This window comes from Lynx rufus, unplaced genomic scaffold (assembly GCF_022079265.1).
Source record: "Lynx rufus isolate CCGP_SWC_20201006 ecotype Redwood Valley unplaced genomic scaffold, mLynRuf1.p SCAF_17, whole genome shotgun sequence".
In the NCBI taxonomy this organism is placed as follows: domain Eukaryota; kingdom Metazoa; phylum Chordata; class Mammalia; order Carnivora; family Felidae; genus Lynx; species Lynx rufus.
In genome coordinates, this window is record NW_025814831.1 from 44,986,191 (window position 1) to 45,009,735 (window position 23,545).

Here is a 23,545-nt window from a genome sequence, read left to right on the forward strand (position 1 = left end):
GTAGCTGGAGACAAGTCACTTTACAACCCCCGTTAAACAAGACCCACATTAACTCCTGTTCATACTCAGCAGAGCTGTTCCTATCCTAATCTTTAATAATTTCTCCAGTTTTGCTTTTTTTTTTTTTTAAGCCACAATCATTTGTTGCTTATAACAGAAGTATCTTGTCTGATTCAGCATGGCTCCTGCCTATAGCCAACTCATTCATTTTATATATGAGGAAACAGAGGCTCTGAGAATGTATGATTTTCCCAGGTTACAAGACAAAGTTCCAATTTCCTCTTACTACTAGTAATGTAGACCATAAACACAGATTGAGACAGACAACTACCAAAAGATTCAGAATTTAAATAACTTCGGGTAAAATTCAGTTATAAAAAGTAAAACCTTTATGAAAGTTAAACTGGAGCACATGGAGGTAGGTAGTGAATAAAGGAAAAGCCACTGATCTTTCGATAGTAGCTACTGGAAGATCTATTTCATATTCCAGCCATATTTCATATTCTACCATAACATGAAGCCTGAGGTGGTGCCTGGGTGGCTCAGTCGGTTAAGCGTCCGACTTTGGCTCAGGTCATGATCTCATGGTTCGTGGCTTCGAGCCCCGCATTGGGCTCTGTGCTGACAGCTCAGAACCTGGAGCCTGTTTCAGATTCTGTGTCTCCCTTGCTCTCTGCCCCTCCCCCACTCGCACTCTGTCTCCGTCTCTAAAATAAACAATAAAAAATTGTAAAAAATGAAGCCTGAGTAATCAAAGATTTCTATACATTTTCTTAAATATGTAAAGCCATGGTATCAATATAAAATCTAAGATTAAGGAAAGTAAAGTTACTGAGCTAGAGGAAGATCAACACACAGACAAATGGAAGGACCAGGTCTATAATATCAGAACTTTTTTGGCTTAAAAACTTTTGTCTTTAACAGTCTCTTATGGTTTGCCTCCCTCCCTGTTTTTATATTATTTTCCTCTGAAACACAGAGAACAAACTGAGGGTTGCTGGAGGGGAGGTAAGCAGGGGGATGGGCCTAAATGGGCAGTAAGGAGGGCACTTGTGATGAGCACTGGGTACTGTATGTAAGGGACGAATCACTGAATCTACTCCTGAAACCAATACTATACTGTATGTTAACTAATTTGAATGTAAACAAATGAGTTAGAAAAAAAACTTTGGTCTTGGTATCCTCCAAATATTTTTGCACTATAAAATACTTCTCATACTCATTAGCCTTCCAAGATTCTGTTATTTCACTTCCTCCTTTTCTCAGCATCTTTGTAAATCTGACTTCTTTTGTTTTCCTTATCAAGTGTCCTTCCCTTCATAAAACTTACTTTATTTCCCCTTCTCTAGCCAAGTTTGGCTGCTAAATAGTTATCCTTCCTGTTTTCCTAGTTGTTTCATATTTTCAGATCTAGCCATTCCCTCATTAATACAAGACAATCTTAACTGGTACATTCTAGCAAACTTTTTTCATGGCACTGCTTCAGAAACTCCTTCAGCAACAGGAGGTCTTTTAATAAAAAACATTAACAAAGGTCATCTGTTTCTAAGACTGAGTATCAAAACCACACGTACTTCCATGAAGCTTTTCGATTCTCTCTGAACCACGGGTTTTCAGTAAAACTGGCAATCAAGTCGTATTTATTTATTCCAGATGGTCCAAACCCATTATGATAAATACGTATAGCCAATGCACCATATAGAAATTTCAGGTAAATCCAATTGTGCTAGAAAAAGAAACTATATTACACATTAAATAATTGAATTAAAAGAAAAAACTGTCCTATCTAAACAAGTAGAATATATTACCCAGAATGGAAACTCAGGTTTCTCCCCATTTATAGATCAGAAAATCATAGAAAAATTAACATTTTATAGACTTCAAAGCTATGAGAAGAGATATAGTAAACGTCCTATGGCACTTAGCTCTGTTTACTTCCAATCTTTCTAATAATGACCCAAATTCCAGGTACATGTAGATTGTATAAAAACAGCTAGTGCTCAATAAATAGAAGGAAAATGACAAATCTTAGTGAGGTTCACGAAGACTTAACACAAAAACTAAGTTAAGGAACATCATTTATCTTTCAATACAACTATTCTAAAGTGACGTATGTTGGTTCCACTATATCCCAAGCAGTGATCCATCGGGGGTATTGGGATGGGAGGGTCTGCCCACCTCACCACTCAGGGGACATGTGCCAATGTCTGGAGACCTGTTTGGTTGTCCTAACAGGGGATGGGAGTGGGGATGTGCTACTGGCATCCAGTGGGTCAAAGCCAGGGATGTGGCTAAACATACAGTATATAGGACAGCCCTTAACCACAAAGAATTATCTGGCCTACATGACTGAGAAACTGCCCCACAGAGAAAAGAGACTGAAAGAAAAGAGCAGTGACGACAAGAAGTACCAAAAGTCACCATCTGCCAAGGCCTTCCCAATTCTGTAGGAACCACCTACCTTGGACGCTTGTGGCGTGGATATCACATGGACCGTGCTGGGTTTGACTCCATTAGCCTTTGGCCGCTTATAGAGAGCAAATCTGCTTTTCCTCCGGCCGCGGTCTCCATTAGGTAAAGCACCATTGTACCTATAAACAAAGATGAAAGAGTTCACTTACTTGTAGATTTTTAAAGTTTTAAGAATAAAGGATGGAAAAAGGGGAGAGACAGGGATGGTCATAAAAAGCTGCCCACTAAACACCCCATAGAAGGAACGGGCTGTAAAACAGACTTCAGCTGTAATGAAATTCAAATCACTTCCAGAAACTTAATTTAAGGGTGATGTACAAAGTAATTATAGGTTTCCTATTCTATAAAGTCAGACTCTTCAAATCTTTTTGGGAAGAGACAGTATAAATAAGCAAATGAGAATTCTGCAGAGGCTGTATTAGAGCTGGCTCAATTTAGCAAGTGTTGTTCTAATGGACCCCAGAGAAACACTCAAGAAATATTTTTAAATGAACTAGTTAGAAAATAGCATACTAATTAAACCTCATCTCTCACTCCCAAATCATGTTAATGTCTTTAGGATCTTTATTTGTAAGAAGACCAAATTTAGTTACTTGCAGTCTTAAGAGTTCTGAATTCTCTACATTCATTCCCATTGCTATTCGAACTGTATACGGTCAGGTAGGCAAAAATACTTGTGAAATCCTATTTTATGTTTGTCACAAGAGGGTTCCCATAAAGAGGCCCGGAAATAAAAAAAGAGGAGTTTTAGTCCAAACTGTCAAATAACTTAAAAAGTCATCTGGAAAACAATGTTCTTAACGTAGCTCTCCCACATTAATACCTGAAGTTAATACCAGTGTTTAAAAGAAATACAGGCGGCACCTGGGAGGCTCAGTCAGTTAAGCGTCCACCTCTTGGTTTCAGCTCAGGTCATGATCTCATGGTTCATGGGACAGAGCCCCAAATAGGGCTCCGTGCTGACAGCACAGAGCCTGCTTGGGATTCTCTCTCTCCTTCTCCCTGACTCACATTCTGTCTCTCTCAAAATAAACAAACTTAAAAAAAAAAAAAGAAAGAAATGCAGGACTGCAGTTAGTGATTCTGCTTTCAGTTGTACTTCTAACTTGATTAATAGGTCTCTGTAAGTTCTGACCAAGGTCTCGTGTTGCCACACTGACATGACTATTCTCCATCTCCTTCTTTGGAGAAGTTCCTTTAAAGAAGAGAATAGAAAGAAGGGAAGGGCATCTTTTGAGTTTTACATATATAGGACAGCTCCTTCAGAACACCAAAGTCAGGGATAGCACATCTAGTGGCTCATTCCTCTCCTCCAAGTCTTACCTCTGTCTCTGTTGAGCCCCACCCAGAAGTACCTGGTGGCCAGTATGGCAAAGGGGACATCAGGCTCACTAACAGTAAGAGTTGGAACAAAGGGGTTTTTTGTTACAATTTGGTAGCTACAGTTTGAGGATGGATTTAAATTATCACTCGAAGTTATTCCTGCTGTGTTTTTAATCTGTTCCCATTTCCATCACAAAGAAACATGCGCTACATAAAAGTGTCTCCAGAATACAGAGATGATTTATTTCCAGTCTTTTTCTGAGGCAAGATCAAAACATACATTGTTTTCTTACACGTGTTTGTGATTGCTACTTTAATGAATGTACCCATAAGAAAACCACCATTATAATCCCACTTTGCTTTAACATATTTCCCAATCACTTAAATCAAGATGAATATTTTGTACTAAGAGAAACATGTGGAAATCAATTAAAGCTACTAGGGCTCTCAACAACTTAGAGGAACATTTTCACCACTGAAGCCTCAAGGCAAATGGTACAGGATCTGGCAGGATTTCCCGGGCCCCGTCGAGTCTCCCCAGCTCTCTACAGCATCTTTTAAGTGCACACTAAACCTAGCAAGAGCGTGTCAGATGCTTCTCGGGGATCCACTCACCACCACACTCCCTCCTCAGGCATCCATCCCTTAACTCCCTAAGGTGAGCCCGAGCACCACGCGTGAGTGAAATGGCCAGGCCGGCACCCTCCCCACCACACTGTCGCTGAATGGCTGGAGGTGGACAGCTGGCCCACATTGACAATGACCTTCTCATCCCAGAAAACACAACACTGACCCTGAGACACACCCAGCCAGTCTCTGCGGATGTCCAGGGCTGCAAAATCGAAGTGCACAAACTGTGGGGATGTCACAATGTGTCACATGATGAAGCAGCAGAGAAGTGAGGAATGAAGCAGATGAACAGAGACAAGCAACAAGAAGAGATAGAGAGAGGATCCTTAGGGCTTCTAGTGACCCAGATGCATGCTGACCCTTGTTCACGAAATTCTTTCTAGTTTCGGCTAACTCAGGTTGGTTTCTGCTACCTACAACCCCAAAGTCCTATCTACCATAAAGGGGAGGATAAACCCACAAAAACCAGACGTGTCATCTTACCATACGCAGAAGTGTTTACGTTGCCCAAGCATGATACCTGCAGGTTAAGCAAATAGTAAGCCAGCCTACACACAGGTTACCTACTTAATCCATCTAGACCATGCTCAGTAACAAATCCTACTGGAAATCGGAGGGATTTCCTATTGGAAATAGGGTCGCAATGAGACAAGTTTCTAATTAGGTTAAGCTACATGGCATTATGAATACTGAATGAATGACCAAGTACTAGAGCTACAGTGATGAGTATCAGTTTCCTTGTCTTCAGATCTCTCCACTTAAAAGCAAAGAAAGGCATAAAAACAAGTGTGATAAGGTATGTAAACAACAAGATGCACTAGGGCACAAAGCACATGGGAAGAGGCATGAAGGAAAGTTGCATGGAGGATACAATGCTTGAATGGCCTTTTTTGTTTGTTAAAATTTATTTTATTTTGAGAGAGAAAGAGAACATGAGTGGGAAGAGGGGCAGGGAAGAGAGAGAGGGAGAGAGAGAGAATCCCAAGCAGGCTCTGTACTGTCAGCACAGCACTCAATGCGGGGCTCGAACCCACAAGCCGTGAGAGCATGACCTGAGCTGAAACCAAGAGTCAGACACTTAATTGACTGAGCCACGCAGGAGCCCCAATGCTTGAACGGCCTTGAAATGTGAACAACACTACAGGGGGAAGGTGGGGCAATACTATATACAAGGACAAGGAGTATAGGCAGTTCATTACTGTGAAAGCAAAGAGTACAAGGGAAGAGAAGTAGTGGGGTGGTGGTGGGGGGGGGGGCAGGTAAAAGGCAGGGGCCAGGTTACACAACAGCCTGGCACTCCATAAGGGGCATGGCTTTTTACCCTAAGGGGAATGGGGAGCTGGTAAGATTAAGCAAAGGACTAACACAATTGGATATAAAGTCATTGCTAGGGCAGCACAGCGCAGGATGGACAGCCAGACCGGACTCAAGATGACCAGACGGCAGAAGAAGCCTACCCATATGGGAAGTGGAGCGGGTCACATAGTGGCCCCTAAGTCAATGAGACCACGTCCCAGACCTTTGAAAAAAGGGTCTTTGCAGATGTAGTTAAAGCCCTGGAGATGAAATCATCCTAGGTCACTGGAGGGCCCTAAACCCAAGAACAAGCATTTTCATAAAGAGACACACAGGGGAAGAGACAGAGAGGACCATGGGAACATGAAGGCAGAGACTGGGGCTAGACCCTCACAAACCAAGGAATGCCTGGAGCCTCCAGGAAGCAGGAAGAAGTAAGGAAAGATCCTGCTGCCCACCCCCACCCCCCGGGCTCCTGGAGGCAGTATGGCCTTGCCTGCACCATGACTCCAGACTTGAGGCCTCCAGAACTGGGAGAATAAATTCTGCCCCCTTAAGCCACCATGTTGGTGGGAATTCGTCCTGATAGCCACGGGAAACTTTAACGGCCTAGACCCAAGCAGCAAGGAAAGGAACTGGAGGATTAGACAAAGCTTGCAGAGAGTTGTTTTCAGTGCTAAGTGAGCATCAGAATCACCAGGGAAGCTTTACAAACCTATGCACACCTAGGTCTCAAGAGATGCTGAGTCGGCAGTTCTGGTACAGGGCTCCAGGTGTGCACACTGTCCAAGTTCCACAGGGGACGTGCACTTGCAGCCACAGTTGAGTTCCTTGGTTCTGAAGACAAGTATCAATAGTATTTGGAGACCCATCTGGCTGCACAGAGGGAGGGACAGAGAAAGGTAATGGCATACAGGCTTCTGGCCTAGGCCAGGGGGATGGCATTATTAGGAAGACAAACAGGAATTACAGGGGTATCCCGGGAAAGACATGAAGGAGGCAAGAGAAGTTACGGTGTTTAATCAGTTAAAAGGCCAGTTCATAGAACAGAAATGTACTTCCATGATCTGGAACAGACTGAGTCATTGGTGACCTCACCCATCTTCAGAGTAAACAAGTAACAACACAAGCCAGCCCCTAGACCCTGGGTCTCCCTCCGAGCCTCCCCTCCCATACCACCTTCTCCTCACAGCCAAGAGAGCTCCTCACCCACTGCCCTACTTCTAGTGCTCATAGACTCTTCAATCCGCTATCATTTGATCTTTGCCCCAAATCTAAAAGTACATTTGGGGATACCTGGGTGGCTCAGTCAGTTAAGTGTCTGACTCTTGGCTTCAATTCAGGTCATGATCTCACAGTTCATGAGTTTGAGCCCTGCATCCGGCTCTGTGCTGACAGTGTGGAGCCTGCTTGGGATTCTCTGTCTCCCTCTCTCTCTGTCCCTCCCCCCACGCTCTCGCACATGTCCTTTCTCTCACATAAACATAAAAAAATAAAAGTACGTTTGGTCATGTGTCATGCCACCACCCTACTCAACCCCCACCCCACTCCAAAAGTCTCCCACTGGCTCTTGTATCAGAGTGGCAGATCAGAGATGACCACAGATGCCCATGACTTCTCCCAGTCAGAGGTGAGTCTAGTTCCCCTCTCCCTACACCTGCGCTGGCCTGTGCTGGTAAGGGACCTGCTTCCCAACAGGATGTAGAGGAAGTGATGTTCTGAGATTTCCCAAGCCAGGTCTGAAAAAGCCTCGCAGCTTCTGCCTGGGTCTTTTGTGAGCCTTGAGCCGCCATGGAAGAGACCTGGGACCACCATGCTGGGGAGGCCACACGTAGGGGCTCCAGTCAGGAGCCCAGCCTTCCAACCACCTAGTTAAGGCACCAGTCACATGAATGAAGCAGCCTTGGACCTTCCAGACCAGACCATCCCTCAGCTGACGATCACCAAGGGCTACCAAATGGGGCAGAAAAACTGCCCAGCTGAGCACTGCCTAAATTCCTGACCCACAGAACGGTGCAATAAATAAGATGGTGGTTGTATCAAGCCAGTGAGTTGGGGGTAGTTGGTTCCACTACAACAAGCCCCAATACTCCCTTCTCCCTCCTCACAGCCTCTCCTTCATCCCCTGATCTGTCAAGCATGGTCACCTCCTCCTGAACACCATCACAGAATCTTCCCCTCCTACTTCCTGCCTCCCCATCCAGACCAGGGAACATCAAGTCCATCCCCACCACCTGGCACACCGCACAGGGCTCACAGGCACTGAAACCCACCCAGGGTTACTACATGACAAGACACGACCATCTTCTGTGTAACGGAGTAGAGCTAAAGACGTGATTCTGCCTACAAAGGCAAAAGGCTTCTTTCCAAGAAAGAAGGGCAGAATATTCCCTGGCCTGGCAAGCTCTTCAGCCAGTCAGTTTGTAGAAAGAGTATTTCCAAGCGCTGCTGACACACCTGTTTTAGCTGCTTAACAGGGGCATTTTGATTCAAATCCACAAGTCGCTTTTTAAGCTTCCCATTAAAAAAAAAAAAAAAATTCTGGAGACTTTAAAAACATCCACTTATTTAGTAAGCATGTGATGAAAACTTAACTCTTCACATACGCAGAGCAAATAGTTGGTCTTAACAGTAAAAGTATTTGGATGCTGTGAAGGACAATGAAAACCCTATTTAAGAAGCCTCACAAATTGAGGGTTTTCCCTGGATTAAGATTCACAGTTCACATGTTTTCCGTAGTAAGTGCACAGCAAATGCTTTGTGCCAAGAAACTCATTGAGGGAGGTGTTATTACTCCCAGTGGACAGAATGGTTGAAACACAAACTTGCACAGCTAGGAAAGGACAGGCTGAACCTGAATCCACACCTACTTTTGTCTGACTCCAAGCGTCATTCCTTCCAGTAGCTACCGACAATTTTTAAATTCAAGGCATTTCCTGGCACACAACACAAAGATGCAGTCTTAAGATGCCTACCACCTAAAAATGCATTCGTCAAAAAGAATTTTCTACGGGAAATGGCAAGAGACATGTGCTAGAGGCTACCAGTTACATTTTGGAGGCATCACGTTTGATCTCGATCAGCCTGAGCTCAGAGCAGCATCCACGCGGAAACGGGGAAGAAGATGTGGGGTACACAAGTGGAGGCATCATGAGCATTACAGAACCACACTCCAGAAGCAGCACGGCTTCCCACTGCAGCCTGAACGCTCTGCCCTCCCTCGAAAGCAACATTTCTGTCACTTGCGCAGATCAATCACAAGCAACTACTACAACCAAAGTAGGCTGTACAACGCAGATGAACACGTCAGTGACCCCACAGATGAGAGACGTGAAGGCAGGGCACACAGTCTGATAAACTCTTGCACTGTGGCACCTGCTTCGACAGAGCACACACTAACTCACCATGAGAGTGAATGCACCAGTGGAACTGTAAGAAAATGCACATAAACCAATTAAATGCCTGACACCAGCCTGACATTATTAGGGCCTCGCTCATTATTTCATCTGTCATAACGCATCTGGATTTGCCTTGCCCGAATGAACTTTATATATAAAGCCCTGGGACCCAACAGCGTTTATTTCTCTGTGCCTACCAAATACTGTAGGGTTACATAAATAGATGTTCATTTCTAGCCAGAGAACTAATTATGACAGCACTGGAACAGTGTATCCCCTCTGGCGATAACCTGCTGCTTTTTAAACATCAGTTCATTCAGAAAATCTTCCTGGGCTTGGCCTTAAAATGAGAATTTTCAACGCCCCACTTCTGGCTGGAAAGGGTCTTTGCCTCAAGTAGCTACTTAACGTTCAATCAATATGAAACGAATATGTTCACTCAAGAATGCATCCCGGGTAGTAGCTGGGGGAGGGAGGGGCGGGAGGGGGAGTCAGGCCTCAGGGCCAGAGCCTAAGGGGCTAAGGGTACTAACCTTAAGGTACTTGCCTCTTAACAGAGTCAGGCAAAGGCAGACAAGGTAACAGAATTAGAAAACAATACTGACACACGCTGCTGAAATTGAGTTAGAAAACAATGGGAAAAAATGAATCCAAACATTAAGTTTTGAACCTGGACAGTGACAGGTTTGCCACGCCCTACACATGGGATGGGACTCATGGAACTTTAACGGTTGTCTGCTATAGCTGACCTGTGTGATGGCACAGGTTCATCTTCCATTTTTCTTACACCGTTTTGGTGGATGCTTTTGAGAAGTTTCCTTTTTAATGTTTTAATTTTTTTTAATGTTTACTTTTGAGAGAGAGCCGAGCAGGAGAGGTGCAGAGAGAGAGGGAGACAGAATCTGAAGCAGACTCCAGCCTCTCAGCTGTCAGCACAGAGCCCTAAGCAGGACTTGAACTCATGAACCATGAGATCGTGACCTGAGCCGAGGTCAGACGCTTAACCAACTAAGCCACCCAGGTGCCCTGAGAAGTTTCCTTTTCATATGCATAAGCCTCTTCAGCTCCACGTGGTCCCTTCAAACTGAGGAGGGGCTCAGTGAAACAGTCACCCCATTAGTGTGGAGATAGTGATGGGGGTGCAGGGATCACCAGCAATTCCAGCTGTAACCCTTTTCCCATCCTGTGCTGTGAACTTACTGAAGATGGGCCTGTTCCTTCAGCTATGAAGACAGCAACACAAAATTACAAATTTTAAAAAAAGACTCCTAAGACTCTTTCAAGCGTTTCAAGTACATAAGGGCACAGAAAGCATTACACCCAACTAAAATACCATCCTCTTGTCTAAGGAAGGTGACTGTTTCAGCCATTACTGACACGACTGTCTTTTATGGCCACCACAGTTCCAAAAGCCTCCCAAATCTTCACGACAGCTATATTTTCAGAGGTTGCCTTTTCTTATCTGGAGGTGTTTTAGCTTCCGCATACCAAAGTATTTCCCAAAGTGAAATATTAAAAAGTTTTTTATAACAGGAACACAATACTACCCCCACACCAGGAGGTTTTTAGGCTGTTCTTCCTGGGTTTGTACACCCACACGCCCCTTGCAGCAAGAAGTACGGGGACGGCCATCCTGGCCCTGCATCTAATCCCACAGGGGACTTTCCACAAGTCTTGGAACTTCTCAGAACCTCACTTTCCTTCCCCATAATGTAGGAAGGCAGAACATTCTATGGTTTGGATTCTGCTGCAGCGTGCTAGGAAAGGAGCTCAGGAGAGGCATGGCCCCAGCCTCCCTGTGCCATCACTCTTTCTTGCATTCATCCCATTCCTGTGGACTCTAGAGGGTCACCCCTCCCTACGTGCTTCTACCTCCAACCGGGCCGTTCAAAAGAAACCAACGTGTACAGCAAATCCAGTCTACCCAAAAAATAATGTTCTTTTCATAAACCATTCCTTGATCATCTCATACTTAGCCATTTGCTCCTTTGAGGTATTTCTCCTCCCTTTTTCATCAAATTGGTTAAATCCACAAGTTGTATTTCTTTTTGTTTTTTTTCTTACTGTATTGAATCTTTGTTAAGTATTGCTGGGGGGCCAACAGCAGAACATTTTTCACTGAATAAAGATACGCAAAATGTTGGGAATAGGGAAAACTTGTTACTCTTACAAGATCTAAGACTACTTCTTTTATTCGGTCATTGGCTCCAACAGTCCAAACACCTCCAATTAAATATGTATTAATCTTACTGCTTTACAGAGAATCAACTGTTTAACTTATAGGTGAGAATTAAAGTATTACTCTTCAGTGATTTGATTCCTAACAGAGAAAAGATCACAAAGAGGGGGAAAAAAGTGTGGCAAAAAATGGATTTGATATAGTACAATTTGAGATATTGTACAATTTGAGAACCAGGTAAAGATTCATCTTATTCTTGAATGAGTACCATCTTACACTCTACACCCCTTTACGTATTTCGCCATTTTGGAAAAACAGATTAAATCCCAAACGTTCATTCTTCATCACTTAAACATTTGCTTATTTTAGCCTCTCGTCACCTAAATTAAGATGATCAGGTGCATAAATTGTACATGGTAGACATGAAATAAGACACGCCCTTAGCCATGACTTTATAGCTCCAGTTAACTGCCTTGCCCTGGACGTGGGGTTGGGCCATGTGACTTGCTTTGGCCAATGAATGTTAACAAATGTGATGCAAGCAGGGGCTTAAGATGTGCTTGGTACTTGAGATTATCTTCTGGCATCTCTGACATGGCCATAGGAAGACTATGTCCCAGCCAGCCTGCCAAGGAGAAGGAGAGACACTTGGAGGAGATCCAAACCACATATATGGAGCATGAAGCAAAGCCACTCCATCACTGCCTAAAGCAGAGCTGTCTCAACCAACCTACGGATTCATGAGAATAAATGATTATTGTTTTAAAAGGCACAGAGTTTGGGGATGGCCTGTTACACAGCATTATATGGCAAAAATGAAATGATGTTCTGAATTTCAAAAGCAAATTAAGTAGCTCCCTCAGTACCTAAAGACTTTGGGCTAAAGACACATAAACCATCAAATACATGCCCAAAGTTTTATATATAAAGACTCTCTCATTCTGAAGGAAGATAAGAATTCCAAATGTGTCCCTTTTTAAATTAAGGAAAAAAAAAATTTTAATGTATACTTTTTAATGAGGGGAATGAAATATCAAATTCTAGGTCTTCAATAAATTATGTCAATCAAAAGCTGTGGTCCCTCAAGTCAGCTACATGCGTATATAAAGATCTTAGTCTCTAAAATTCAAATTTAGACATAAAAGAATTAGGATAAAATTACTATCTGGCAGAGCACTGATTCTTTTAAATCTGTTCATATACAACTTCCACCATAGTAAGAGCCCTCTAAAAAGTGAACATCTCAAACGTTGCCTAAAAAGGGAGCATCTGAAACTAGCATTGGGCCCATCATCTAACATGTACTAAAGCTATGGGCATTTCAACTAAAGAAATTGACGTACAAAGAGTTTATAACTGGTCCAAAGAATTAAAGCCAGAAACTGAAACTAGCATTGCAATCTTTTCTGTATGATAAATACAGATAAATAAGTTCTAACTATTCTTAATAACTAAATTACTTACAATCTCTTTTCCTTTTTTAAAATTTTGTGAAGAATCACACTAATCTATCCTTTACTAATGTATCCTAAACAAATGTTTACCGTAAACCTTTAGCAAAGGCACCTGAATTTAGAAATTCCTAGAAATATAGGCGAGTCAGAGCAAGACACCTAACTTTTGAAACCTTGCTGGCCAATGCCTTGATGATTTAAAAGATACATAATTGCTATTGTGTATAACAACTAAGTTGAAGAGGATTATACAATATATTCACTTGAATCAATTACCCATGACAGAATGAGGGGAATGAACGGTTTACACCAAATATAAATACTTTAATGGGCTGCAAAACATAAACCCAATGGTGGCTTTACCTCATGCATATTGAGACTACATGGAGAACCTTTCACATAACTTTAAAAGATTCTTTTATTTCTAGAACACCTGAATATAAGAGTTGCAATACAAGATTGGAAAATATTAGTATATAAAATCAAGTTTATTTCAAGAAAATGAAAGCACTGCCTAAAGTCACATTTTAGAAAAGCAGTAGTAGGTGAATCAGGTCAGTTACACAAAAGGACTTCTGAGCAGCTGTGGTGAATGATTTTATAACAACCAACCTTCAATGCTATAGAAGATGATCTAGAAGTTAGTTTTGGTTTGGCATATTAGCCCATCAACTACAAAAGAAAAAAACTTCACATTCACCAGGAAAATATATTAACTTGTCAATTACCACAAACACGATGTTTTAAGTGGATACTAGGAGTCAGTCAACGCTCAGGTACATAATCTGAATACAGGGAGTATCTTATCAAGAATCCAGAAATCAGAACTTCGAGGTTTCCATCCCAAATCTCCCAACTTACAAATTCTTAAAATCTAAGATTTCTCAGGATATTTCTAGCCATATTAGAGTGGCACAGTTTGAGAGCCACAAGTGACCTCCGATATATTCTGACTCATTGTACAGATCTGCATCATCCACTATAGCACCATTAGCCGCATACAGCTATTTACATTTTAACCGGACTTAAAAATTCAGTTCTTCATGCTAGGGCTGGACAGCAGGGCTTTGGAACCCTTCCATCATCACAGAAACTTCGACTGGACAGTGTTGGAATAGATGTTCAAGTCAAATCAAGAAGCATCTTTGAGGCACTTAGCTAGGTTGGTAGTAGGTTCCTGAATCTTCGTTCAAATTCTGCCTTTACGATTTCTAGAATTTAAGTTTTGGACATTGTTTCTAAAAGAGTTCCTCAGAATAGTGCCAAGGTCTTCCAGACTCCATCTTTCTGCTTGAAGAAGAGGTTTTTCTATCTGGTAATTAAGAAAATGTCCTACTGCCTTTGAGGGAAAGCAAAGTTTCTGGCATCAAAAAATGTATTTTGCTTGAGGCCTAAGCATTTTCTCTAGGGACACATTTTGGAATATGCAATGGAAGTTCTCGCGAAGTGTGATTCACTTACAAAAATTCACTGTATAAACAACTTCCAAATTCAGACTTCATATAGATGCCGAAAAGGCATTTGATAAGTTTATTACAGATTAATGTTTTTAAGAGCCACAAAGAACATTTCCTTCCCACAATTATTTAAAGGTAAAACAGTAAAAGCATTTGTATTAAAAATCAGAAATAAGGATGATTATTACCATCTTTACTAAATACTGTTCTAAAAATCCTTGCCTAACTAAAAACTTGAATTAAGTATTAACTGTAGGAAAAGATATACAACTTAAGTGGTATTGCTGTAGTAATTAAAACAGATTACTTGAGAACAAAACCCACAAACCAATGGAACCAAAGAAATATTCCAGAAATAGAAATTCTGACTATGTAAGAAAGTAATAGAAGATGAAGAAAGGTCTGTAAGTCAATGGGAAAAGTAGGATTATTCAGTGAATTGTGTACGGAAACCGACTACTTTAAAAGGAGAAAAAAAAAAAAAAGTGTTGCGCTACATGTTCCCCTCCACCACAAAATTCTGAAATACTCAACAAATAAATGAACAATAGTCATAAAACTAAAGAAAGCAAAGCTGATCACTGGTTCAAGGATACAAAAAATGTTCTACGTATAGTGGAAAAAATTACAAAGAAAAGGACAAGTACACTTAAATATGTAAAAATCTGAAATTCTGCACAGCAACAATTACAAGAATACACGTCCAAAGCTAGAAAAAAAATATTGGCAATAATATGACAGAAACTTAATACCTTTAATAGGTAAATGTCTTTAGAAGGAAAAAAACAGACATTCCCCTAGATACATAATAGAAAAATAAAGAACATGAATAGAAACTTCAGAGAAACAAACAATGGCTAATGAACACTTTTTAAATGTTCAATCTCATCAGTAATCAAAGAAATGCAAATTAAAATTATTATCTGCTGGGGCGCCTGGGTGGCTTAGTTGGTTAAGCGTCTGACTTCAGCTCAGGTCATGATCTCACTGTTTGTGAATTCGAGCCCCACGATGGGTTCAGTGCTGACAGCTCAGAGCCTGGAGCCTGCTTCAGATTCTGTGTCTCCCTCTCTCTCTGTCCCCATCCCCCCCCCCCCCCCACTCACCTCTGCCTCTCCCTATCTCTCAAAAATAAATAGACATTAAAAAAATGTTTAAATAAAATTATTTGCCAGTAAAATTACCAAACTGTTGAAGTGACCTCTTGTCACTAATACACCTCTGGTGAGAAGGTTAATTGGTATAATTTCTCTGTAAAATAACTTAATGTGTATCAACATGCTTACAAAAGTACTCATGTTCTTTGACCTAGTAATTCTATTTTGAAAGATCTATTCTCTGAACATAATTTTGAAATGCGAGTTTTATGCACAAAGATGTTAATTATGTCATTATTTATAATGGCAAAAACTGCAAGTAACCTAAATATTCAATCATGGATTAAGTAGATCCTATAATTCTACATGATGAAATTGTATTTACCACAAATTCTTAATAGTGATGAAAAAGGATTATAAAAACCAGAATACCAAATGTACATATGGTATCTTTAATATGTTCAGTTACTTAATATTCCTAGAAAAAACTGAAATATACCAATACATTAAATGATTACTGCTAAACAATTATATTATTTTTTATATTTTTCTATACCTCCCAAAGGGCTATGTTGAACATATTTTTTTAAATCAGAATTAAACGTTTTAAAAAGCATATAGTAAATAGGGTAGCCTCATATTATTTCTGATACAGTATTGATAAACTTAGATCTGAAACAAGACCCATAAATTTCAAAAAATTAAAAAAATAAATCAACCCTGAAGATGGGAAGATTTAAATTTATACTCAGTAGAAGGCCACAAGGTATCTTAAATTGTTACAGTGGTCACATTCACAAATACCACGTGTTCATGGATTATCTCTAGCACACAAATTGGACTTGGTTTTTCCACAGCTGAGCAAGTGGTTACTCTACAAAAAGCCCTTTGCACGTATCATTCTCATATTTAAGTTAAGAAAATCTCAAATTCATGGCGCCTGGGTGGCGCCATTGGTTGATTCCGACCTCGGCTCAGGTTACATCATGGGTTCGAGCCCCTCATCGGGCTCTGTGCTGACAGCTCAGAGCCTGGAGCCTGCTTCAGATTTTGTGTCTCCCTCTCTCTGCTCCTCCCATGCATGTGTGCCCTCTCTCAAAATTAAACATTAAAAAAAAATTTTTTTTTTTAATTCTCAAGTTCTCTACTTCTATATACACTTAATTCTTTTATGTAGAATCTTAATCAAATTTTTGCCTTTCATAAATTACTATTAGAGCATAAAAATGGCCTCTAGGGCCTAAGACATACGCCTTTGAAAATTTTAAATCTGAAGTCTGCTCCTGGATTAACTCTTAGAAGAATAGAATTCTCAGCAACACTAATCAGGCAACACTTTTCCTGTCTCTCACCTGTGACCATTTTCCTGATACTTTGTCTGCAGATGAACAGGGAAATGGGCTTAATAATTACACCCTGACAGAGAACAAGTAAGAGCAGGAACTGCAGGCAACTCATGGAATCAGAGCCTGGTGTGTATATTATATTAAACTTGGAGGTCAATCAGGAATTTTCCTCCTGCCAAAACCAGTATATACAGAACCCAGTCTTCCATGATAGTTACAGCAGCACTACTCAAGCCAAGAAATCCAAAAGTTCATTTCCAAGTTTGTCAAGCAAACCAAAGAAAGTCAGGCAGGCGTCTCTGCTGCCATCCTTCTCACAGCCTTTAATATGCTACTATGCCCTGCGAACCTCCATGTGGCACACACAGCAAGTGGTATTTCCCAAGATCACTTAGCCTCAAGTCCCACTGTCATGGCACACACGTAACTGTTTCCAGAACCGTGCTCTCAAGTTCGGGAGCTGCCAAGGTCGGTGTGTAGACACCCCATGCTGCTCACAGTTACCACAAACACATGAGAAGGCTGGGAGAGAAGAGTGGGAGTTCCAAGTAGCCACATTGCATATTAGCTTTCCCAATTAATACACAGTTTCTAATTGACATCAATTATAAATCTGTTTCAATACAGGAAACATCCCTTTACAGCCATCATTTTACTACCATAAAGGAAGAATGAATGTTCCAATTAGAAGTTAATATGGTCACAAATGCAACGTTTCCTTTAATTTACTTTCTTGGTATATTAATGACAAGCTACAGTAAAAAGAGGAGCTAGAAATGAAAAATGGAGGTCAAAAACCACAAACAGGGTCATCAACCTTTCTTGTACTGACCCACGGGAGGCCTAAGCAAGACCTGTACAGGGCAAGAGCCTACAAGTTCCTGGGACCTACAGTAATGACAACAATGCTCTGGCTTCCCAGAAACCTCCTGTAAGGAGGCCGGTGCAGGAGCCCCAAGCCCCAGTCTCTGGTTTTCCTCCATAGGCGTGTCCCTCCATACTCATCTCCCTCCCTACTCATCTCCCTCCCTCCTTTTAGTGAGATCCTCACAATCATGGTCCTGTACACAATGCTTCCTTTGTGCCAGGTGCTGTCCAAGGTGCTACATAGACTAACTCAATGTAATCCTCACCACAACCCTGTGATGTGGGTGCTCCTATTACCCCCATTTTTTAATGTTTATTTAGAGAGAGAGATTGAAAGAGAGAGAGAGAGAGAGAGAGAGAGAGAGAGGGAGGGAGGGAGAGAGAAACATGTGGGGGAAAGGCAGAGAGAAAGGGAGAGACAGAGAATCCCAAGCAGGCTCCCACAAACCAGGAGAGCATGACCTTAGCTGAAATCAAGAGTCAAATGCCTAACCGACTGAGCCAACCAGCACCCCTACCCTCATTTTAAAGACAAAAAAAAAAAAAAAGGCACAGAGAGGCTAAGCAACTTCCCCAAAGTCTCAGTGTCATTCAGTGGCAAAGCTAGAACCCCCTTGGTTTCCCTTGCTGCTGGTTGTGGTTATGGGACTGTTTGGGACAGCGAAATAGGACCATAAGCAATGCAAACAATTTCTGGCTCCTCTCCTTACAGTGGAGACCACTCTCCCCGACCTTTCTCTTCCCTGAGGTCTGGAACATGGCCAGAGAATAGGACAGCCTGTACAATGTGAGACCAAGTCTTTGAGTAATAAAAGAAAAGGGACCTGGCCTCCTAAAGTCCCCTAGGAAGTACACTCATCATGGACAGCTCAATGGTGGGCTATTTCAAGAGAGAGGAAATAGCTACTAGATTTCCAGCTCTGTTATTTTAGGTATATAGTAAAATCTTGGATTGCAAGTATCTTGTTCTGCAAGTGTTCTGCAAGACAAGCAAACATTTCTAATAAACTGTAACTTGATAAACAAGCAACGTCTTGCAATACAAGTAGTACGTGATGCCAAACATCACCTGATCATAACTGAGCCAATGGTTCCCTCTCTCACTATGGACTGTGGGTGACCATCAATGCAATGTCACATTTCTGCAAAATCCTCAGAAGGAGGCAAAAGTAAGTGTCACTGGATAACTTCCTTGTTAAAGCTGCATGGAAAAAAGAAAAAAAAAAAGAAAAAAAGATTCCACTGAGCCAATAGATAGCAGCGATTCATTAGTGACAGTCAAAGTCATCCTATAACCCTCCAATAACCCTCCCCTCTCTGTCTCCCTCACGCCAGCCACGAAGGTTTTCAAAGGTAAGTGCAGGTTAATTTTTAATATTTTGTATTTTATTACTTTGTATTACAGTAATTATTATTTATTGCTACTTATTTAATATGAATATTTTGGGGTTGTGGAATGAATCATCTGAGTTTCCATTATTTCCAATGGGGAAAATTGCTTTGACATACAAGTGCTCTGGATTATAAGCATGTTTTCGGAATGAATAATGCTCACAAACCAAGGTTTTACTGTGTTTTGGAGTATTTTTAAGAGGAACTTCATTTTGTTTTTAGCCCAAAATTTGCTCCACTTTCTTAAATAAGCTCTACTAGTAATTTTTTTCTCAATAACTTGGTTCTCAGCTTTGATCCAGATAATAGCTATAACTCATTAAACACTTACTTGACTCTATTCTAAGCACCTTACACGTATCAACTCATTTAATCTCCTTCACAAGACTGCAGGGGCATGGGGCTTGTTAACATCCTCATCCCATAGATGAGAAACTGAGGCACTGGTTAGGCAGCCTGCACGCCATCACAGAGCTGGGGTGAAAATCCAAACACTCTGATTAAGTCCTGGCTGAACAGGTACATTCCATTGGTTGAGGTAAGGTCAAGTTCATGCGACATGTTTAGCAAGTGCAGTCCCCCGAGACAGATACACCATTTACAAAACAGAGTGCCGTTCTGAAACAGGTCTGTGTCCAGTGCTAAGGGAGTGCCAAGGACAGAGCACCTGGGTCAGTTAAGCATGGGGTAAATAGGAACACCGAACAAAAGGGTTCACAGAGAAGGAAACCATAGAGCAATGCATAGGAGAGGAAGCGCAAAGGCCCCCGGTAAACAGAAGAAGAGGGCAGGGAGAGACAGAAGGGACTGTATATGCAGAGACTATGTGCCCCTGAGCTCCTGCAGCTGCTGAGTTACCGAGATGCTTCAAAGAGGCCACACACCCCACACTGCGGTGTGGGCTGCAACACCACCAGAGCCTCTAGCCAGCAGCACCCAATTTACCTTCCATTTCATTTCACCTTTTCTTTCTAAGCTCCAGCTGTAAACACGACAGAGGTGTTGGCACCTCTCATTTTCTTAAGTCCTTAATGTCCAAAAGGTAATCTCATTTCATCTCCTTCAACTTCAGTCTTACCTGTCAAGTCTGAAGCAACCTTTGGGATCTCCACTGCTGCCAAGAGTCCACTCTGCTTTTTGAGACAGAAGGTGGCCAGCCACCGCTGGAAGGCAGCCACAAGGGAGGCCAGGCCTCTGTGACGAGTCTTCAAGTTAAATTTGGCTTCCTTACCTTGTGTACCCAGTGTCCGTATCAAGTCTTTTCAAACAACACAAGTAAGTCTTTTCCCTTTCCTACCGGACAGCCTTTTAGATATTTAGAATTGTGGAAATAAGAGATCGTAAAAGACTTTTCCAGGTATTGTAAATACCTTGAAATACATAAAGATATTTAGACTTTCTTATTGATGTAAAATCTTCACTCCCAAAATTCATTAATAAACATGCCACTGAACGAGCGGACCTACGCCGGCCGACTCCATCTTGTTCTGTGTCCTCCATCTTGAGTGACTATGTCCCCAACATGGCCCCATTTCCAGGAAAACCGCAGAAACCTCAGACCACGCCTCCCCCCCCTTGAGTAACCTCCCACTCACCCGTTCAAACTTCCCGATCAAAACATGCCCAGCAACCTGCATAACAGGACTCCGACCCTTCCCCGGCCAATCGGCGGAGGCCACGACCCTTCCCCGGCCAATCGGCGGAGGCCACGACCCTTCCCCGGCCAATCGGCGGAGGCCACGACCCTTCCCCGGCCAATCGGCGGAGGCCACGACCCTTCCCCGGCCAATCGGCGGAGGCCACGACCCTTCCCCGGCCAATCGGCGGAGGCCACGACCCTTCCCCGGCCAATCGGCGGAGGCCACGACCCTTCCCCGGCCAATCGGCGGAGGCCACGACCCTTCCCCGGCCAATCGGCGGAGGCCACGACCCTTCCCCGGCCAATCGGCGGAGGCCACGACCCTTCCCCGGCCAATCGGCGGAGGCCACGACCCTTCCCCGGCCAATCGGCGGAGGCCACGACCCTTCCCCGGCCAATCGGCGGAGGCCACGACCCTTCCCCGGCCAATCGGCGGAGGCCACGACCCTTCCCCGGCCAATCGGCGGAGGCCACGACCCTTCCCCGGCCAATCGGCGGAGGCCACGACCCTTCCCCGGCCAATCGGCGGAGGCCACGACCCTTCCCCGGCCAATCGGCGGAGGCCACGACCCTTCCCCGGCCAATCGGCGGAGGCCACGACCCTTCCCCGGCCAATCGGCGGAGGCCACGACCCTTCCCCGGCCAATCGGCGGAGGCCACGACCCTTCCCCGGCCAATCGGCGGAGGCCACGACCCTTCCCCGGCCAATCGGCGGAGGCCACGACCATTACCTCACCAACTGCCCCTAGACCCCTATAAAACCTTTGTGCTTTTGAAACTCGCTGGCTTCTCCGCATCTCACTGCTGCGTTGGTGCAGGTAGGGGATTGAGCTCGAGGTAGCTTGAATAAAGGCTCTTTGCTTTTGCATCAGACTTGGCTCCCTGGTGGTCTTTTGGGATGGCGAATTCTGGGCATAACACCACTGCTCAGTATTTTGTCAGATATATAAGCTGGCCTGAAAAAGTTAAAGTGACTACCAAATGTATTTTAAAAGGTCACCAACAAAAAAGGGGGTAGCAGGCAATGCGATCAATTGGGAGATAATATGGGATCAACATACAATGGCATTCATTACAGCACATCTTCATCTGAAACTCTAAGTGAATGTCTTTACTTTGGTTATGTGTGGGGAAACTATTTCCTTCAAGATGGCGTTCTGGCAGTTCACACCGGATATTTTTTATTTATTTTTTTAATGTGTATGTATTTTTGAGAGATAGAGCACAAGTAAGAGAGAGGCAGAGAGAGGGAGACACAGATTCCAAAGCAGGCTCCAGGCTCCCAGCTGTCAGCTCAGAGCCTGACATGGGGCTCAAACTCACTAACCATGAGATCAAGACCCGAGCCGAAGTCGGACGCTCAACCGACGGAGCCACCCAGGCACCCCAACACTGGATCTTCATGTTAACCATCACACACACCTGACAGTTACAATGTGCTTTTGCCAGTGACACGATCTGTATAATATTTCCTCCGCAAACTGTTTTACTCTTGAGGAGATCAAAGCACTTTACCTTATTTACCTTTACGCCTGCCTTGAGAAGGAACATAGCATGAATAAGAGATCTAAGTTATTAAAGTTTCCCCTTAACAATACTGGTAATATCTATCCTACACATTTCTAGGAAAGTCATTGATCTTGTGCACAACATAGCTGGGACCAGCATACAAAGTTATAGGGAAGCATGACCTGTTAAGTCTCCCACGACTACCAAAAAACAAAGGCAGGAAAAAAGATGTATGTTTTGTACGTGAGAAGACAGACATTAAATGTCCTTTAAAAATAAGAAAATATTTGCATTATCCTCTAAAGACACTTGAGCTCTTAAACCAAGAGAAATATAAAGTACACAATATTTTAAATAGAGATCAATAACACCTTATTCACAGATGCTGCAAAGGTAGGAGAAATGATATAATCTCAAAATGAACTGAGGCAATACAACTCCCAAAGGTCGGGTAAAAATTAATCTAGCAGGAGGACAAAAAGATTTTTCACAATTGTAATATGGTTGAAAAAGTAAAAGGTGGGCTCCAATCTCCAAGGAAACTGAAACTGGTGAAACCGAATGGAAAAATACTTGGTGATGAGATATATTCTTACATTTCTGCCCTCAGTATTCTCTTCCTGGGCCCCCATGCTCCTTCGGGCAGGCATTATTTTATAAAGCGTAATTCCATGTGCGATTACCTTGGCAAGTTGTAGAAATAAAAAAGGATAAAGGATGAACTGCGGTGTCCAGAATACCTAACTAGAATGAAGCAGAACTATGCATGAAGAGAAATTTAAACAGGAAAAAAAAAAAGTACATTGTATGCAAAGCTCTCACTTTTCAATGATCAGGAATGTGTGGTTTAAAGCTTACTTAATAGGTTCACACACTTTGGCATCTAACCTCACAACTCTTGTTTCAATTTTATTACAGTTCTCGTTTAAATGTTTATTTGCCTTCACAGAAGGATCCATGCATACTAAGGCTAACAACAACAACAAGAAAAGAGTACTTAAAACCTAGTATACAAGGATCTGGTAAAATATTAATTCTATAATTTCTGAACATGAGGGCTTCTGAGTACCGAAAGAATATAAGGAGGTGGGATCACTCTTCCAACCAGCAGGTGAGTTTGCATCTACACTTACCTGAAAGACACAGAGTGACCCAACATGCCTCCTCCCAGTGCTCACAGATGGCATCTCACTTCCCACAAATTATCTACTGCTCCCACCCACCTTTAGCCCAGACTCCTCAGCTCCCTGTCTGCAAATTCTGAGTTCACACTTGGGGCCACGCACTGTACGAGATGGCAGGGTCTCGAACCTAGAGAACTCCCTGCTACCTAGGAGTACACAGCCCAGTAAGGGACAGAACAGTAGGCTCACAGTTGCAGTGTTGTGGGACCAAGTCAGATAGAGAGGCAGGTAAAAGTGCAGGGAGGCAGCAGGAAGAGAGGGGCGGGGGGAGGTAAAGGCATCTGAGAAGGTTTTGGGTCACC

General features: G+C 42.8%; 1 protein-coding gene across 1 annotated transcript in view; it reads right to left on the reverse strand.

Annotated features, from left to right (window-relative positions):
* The window catches only part of PELI2 (pellino E3 ubiquitin protein ligase family member 2), a 197,163-nt gene that overhangs the window by 139,927 nt on the left and 33,691 nt on the right, over positions 1–23,545 (reverse strand). Inside the window, exon 2 of the mRNA XM_047079598.1 lies at positions 2,462–2,591. Within this exon, the coding sequence (XP_046935554.1) occupies positions 2,462–2,591 (130 nt within the window). The remainder of the gene's footprint in view (positions 1–2,461; positions 2,592–23,545) is intronic.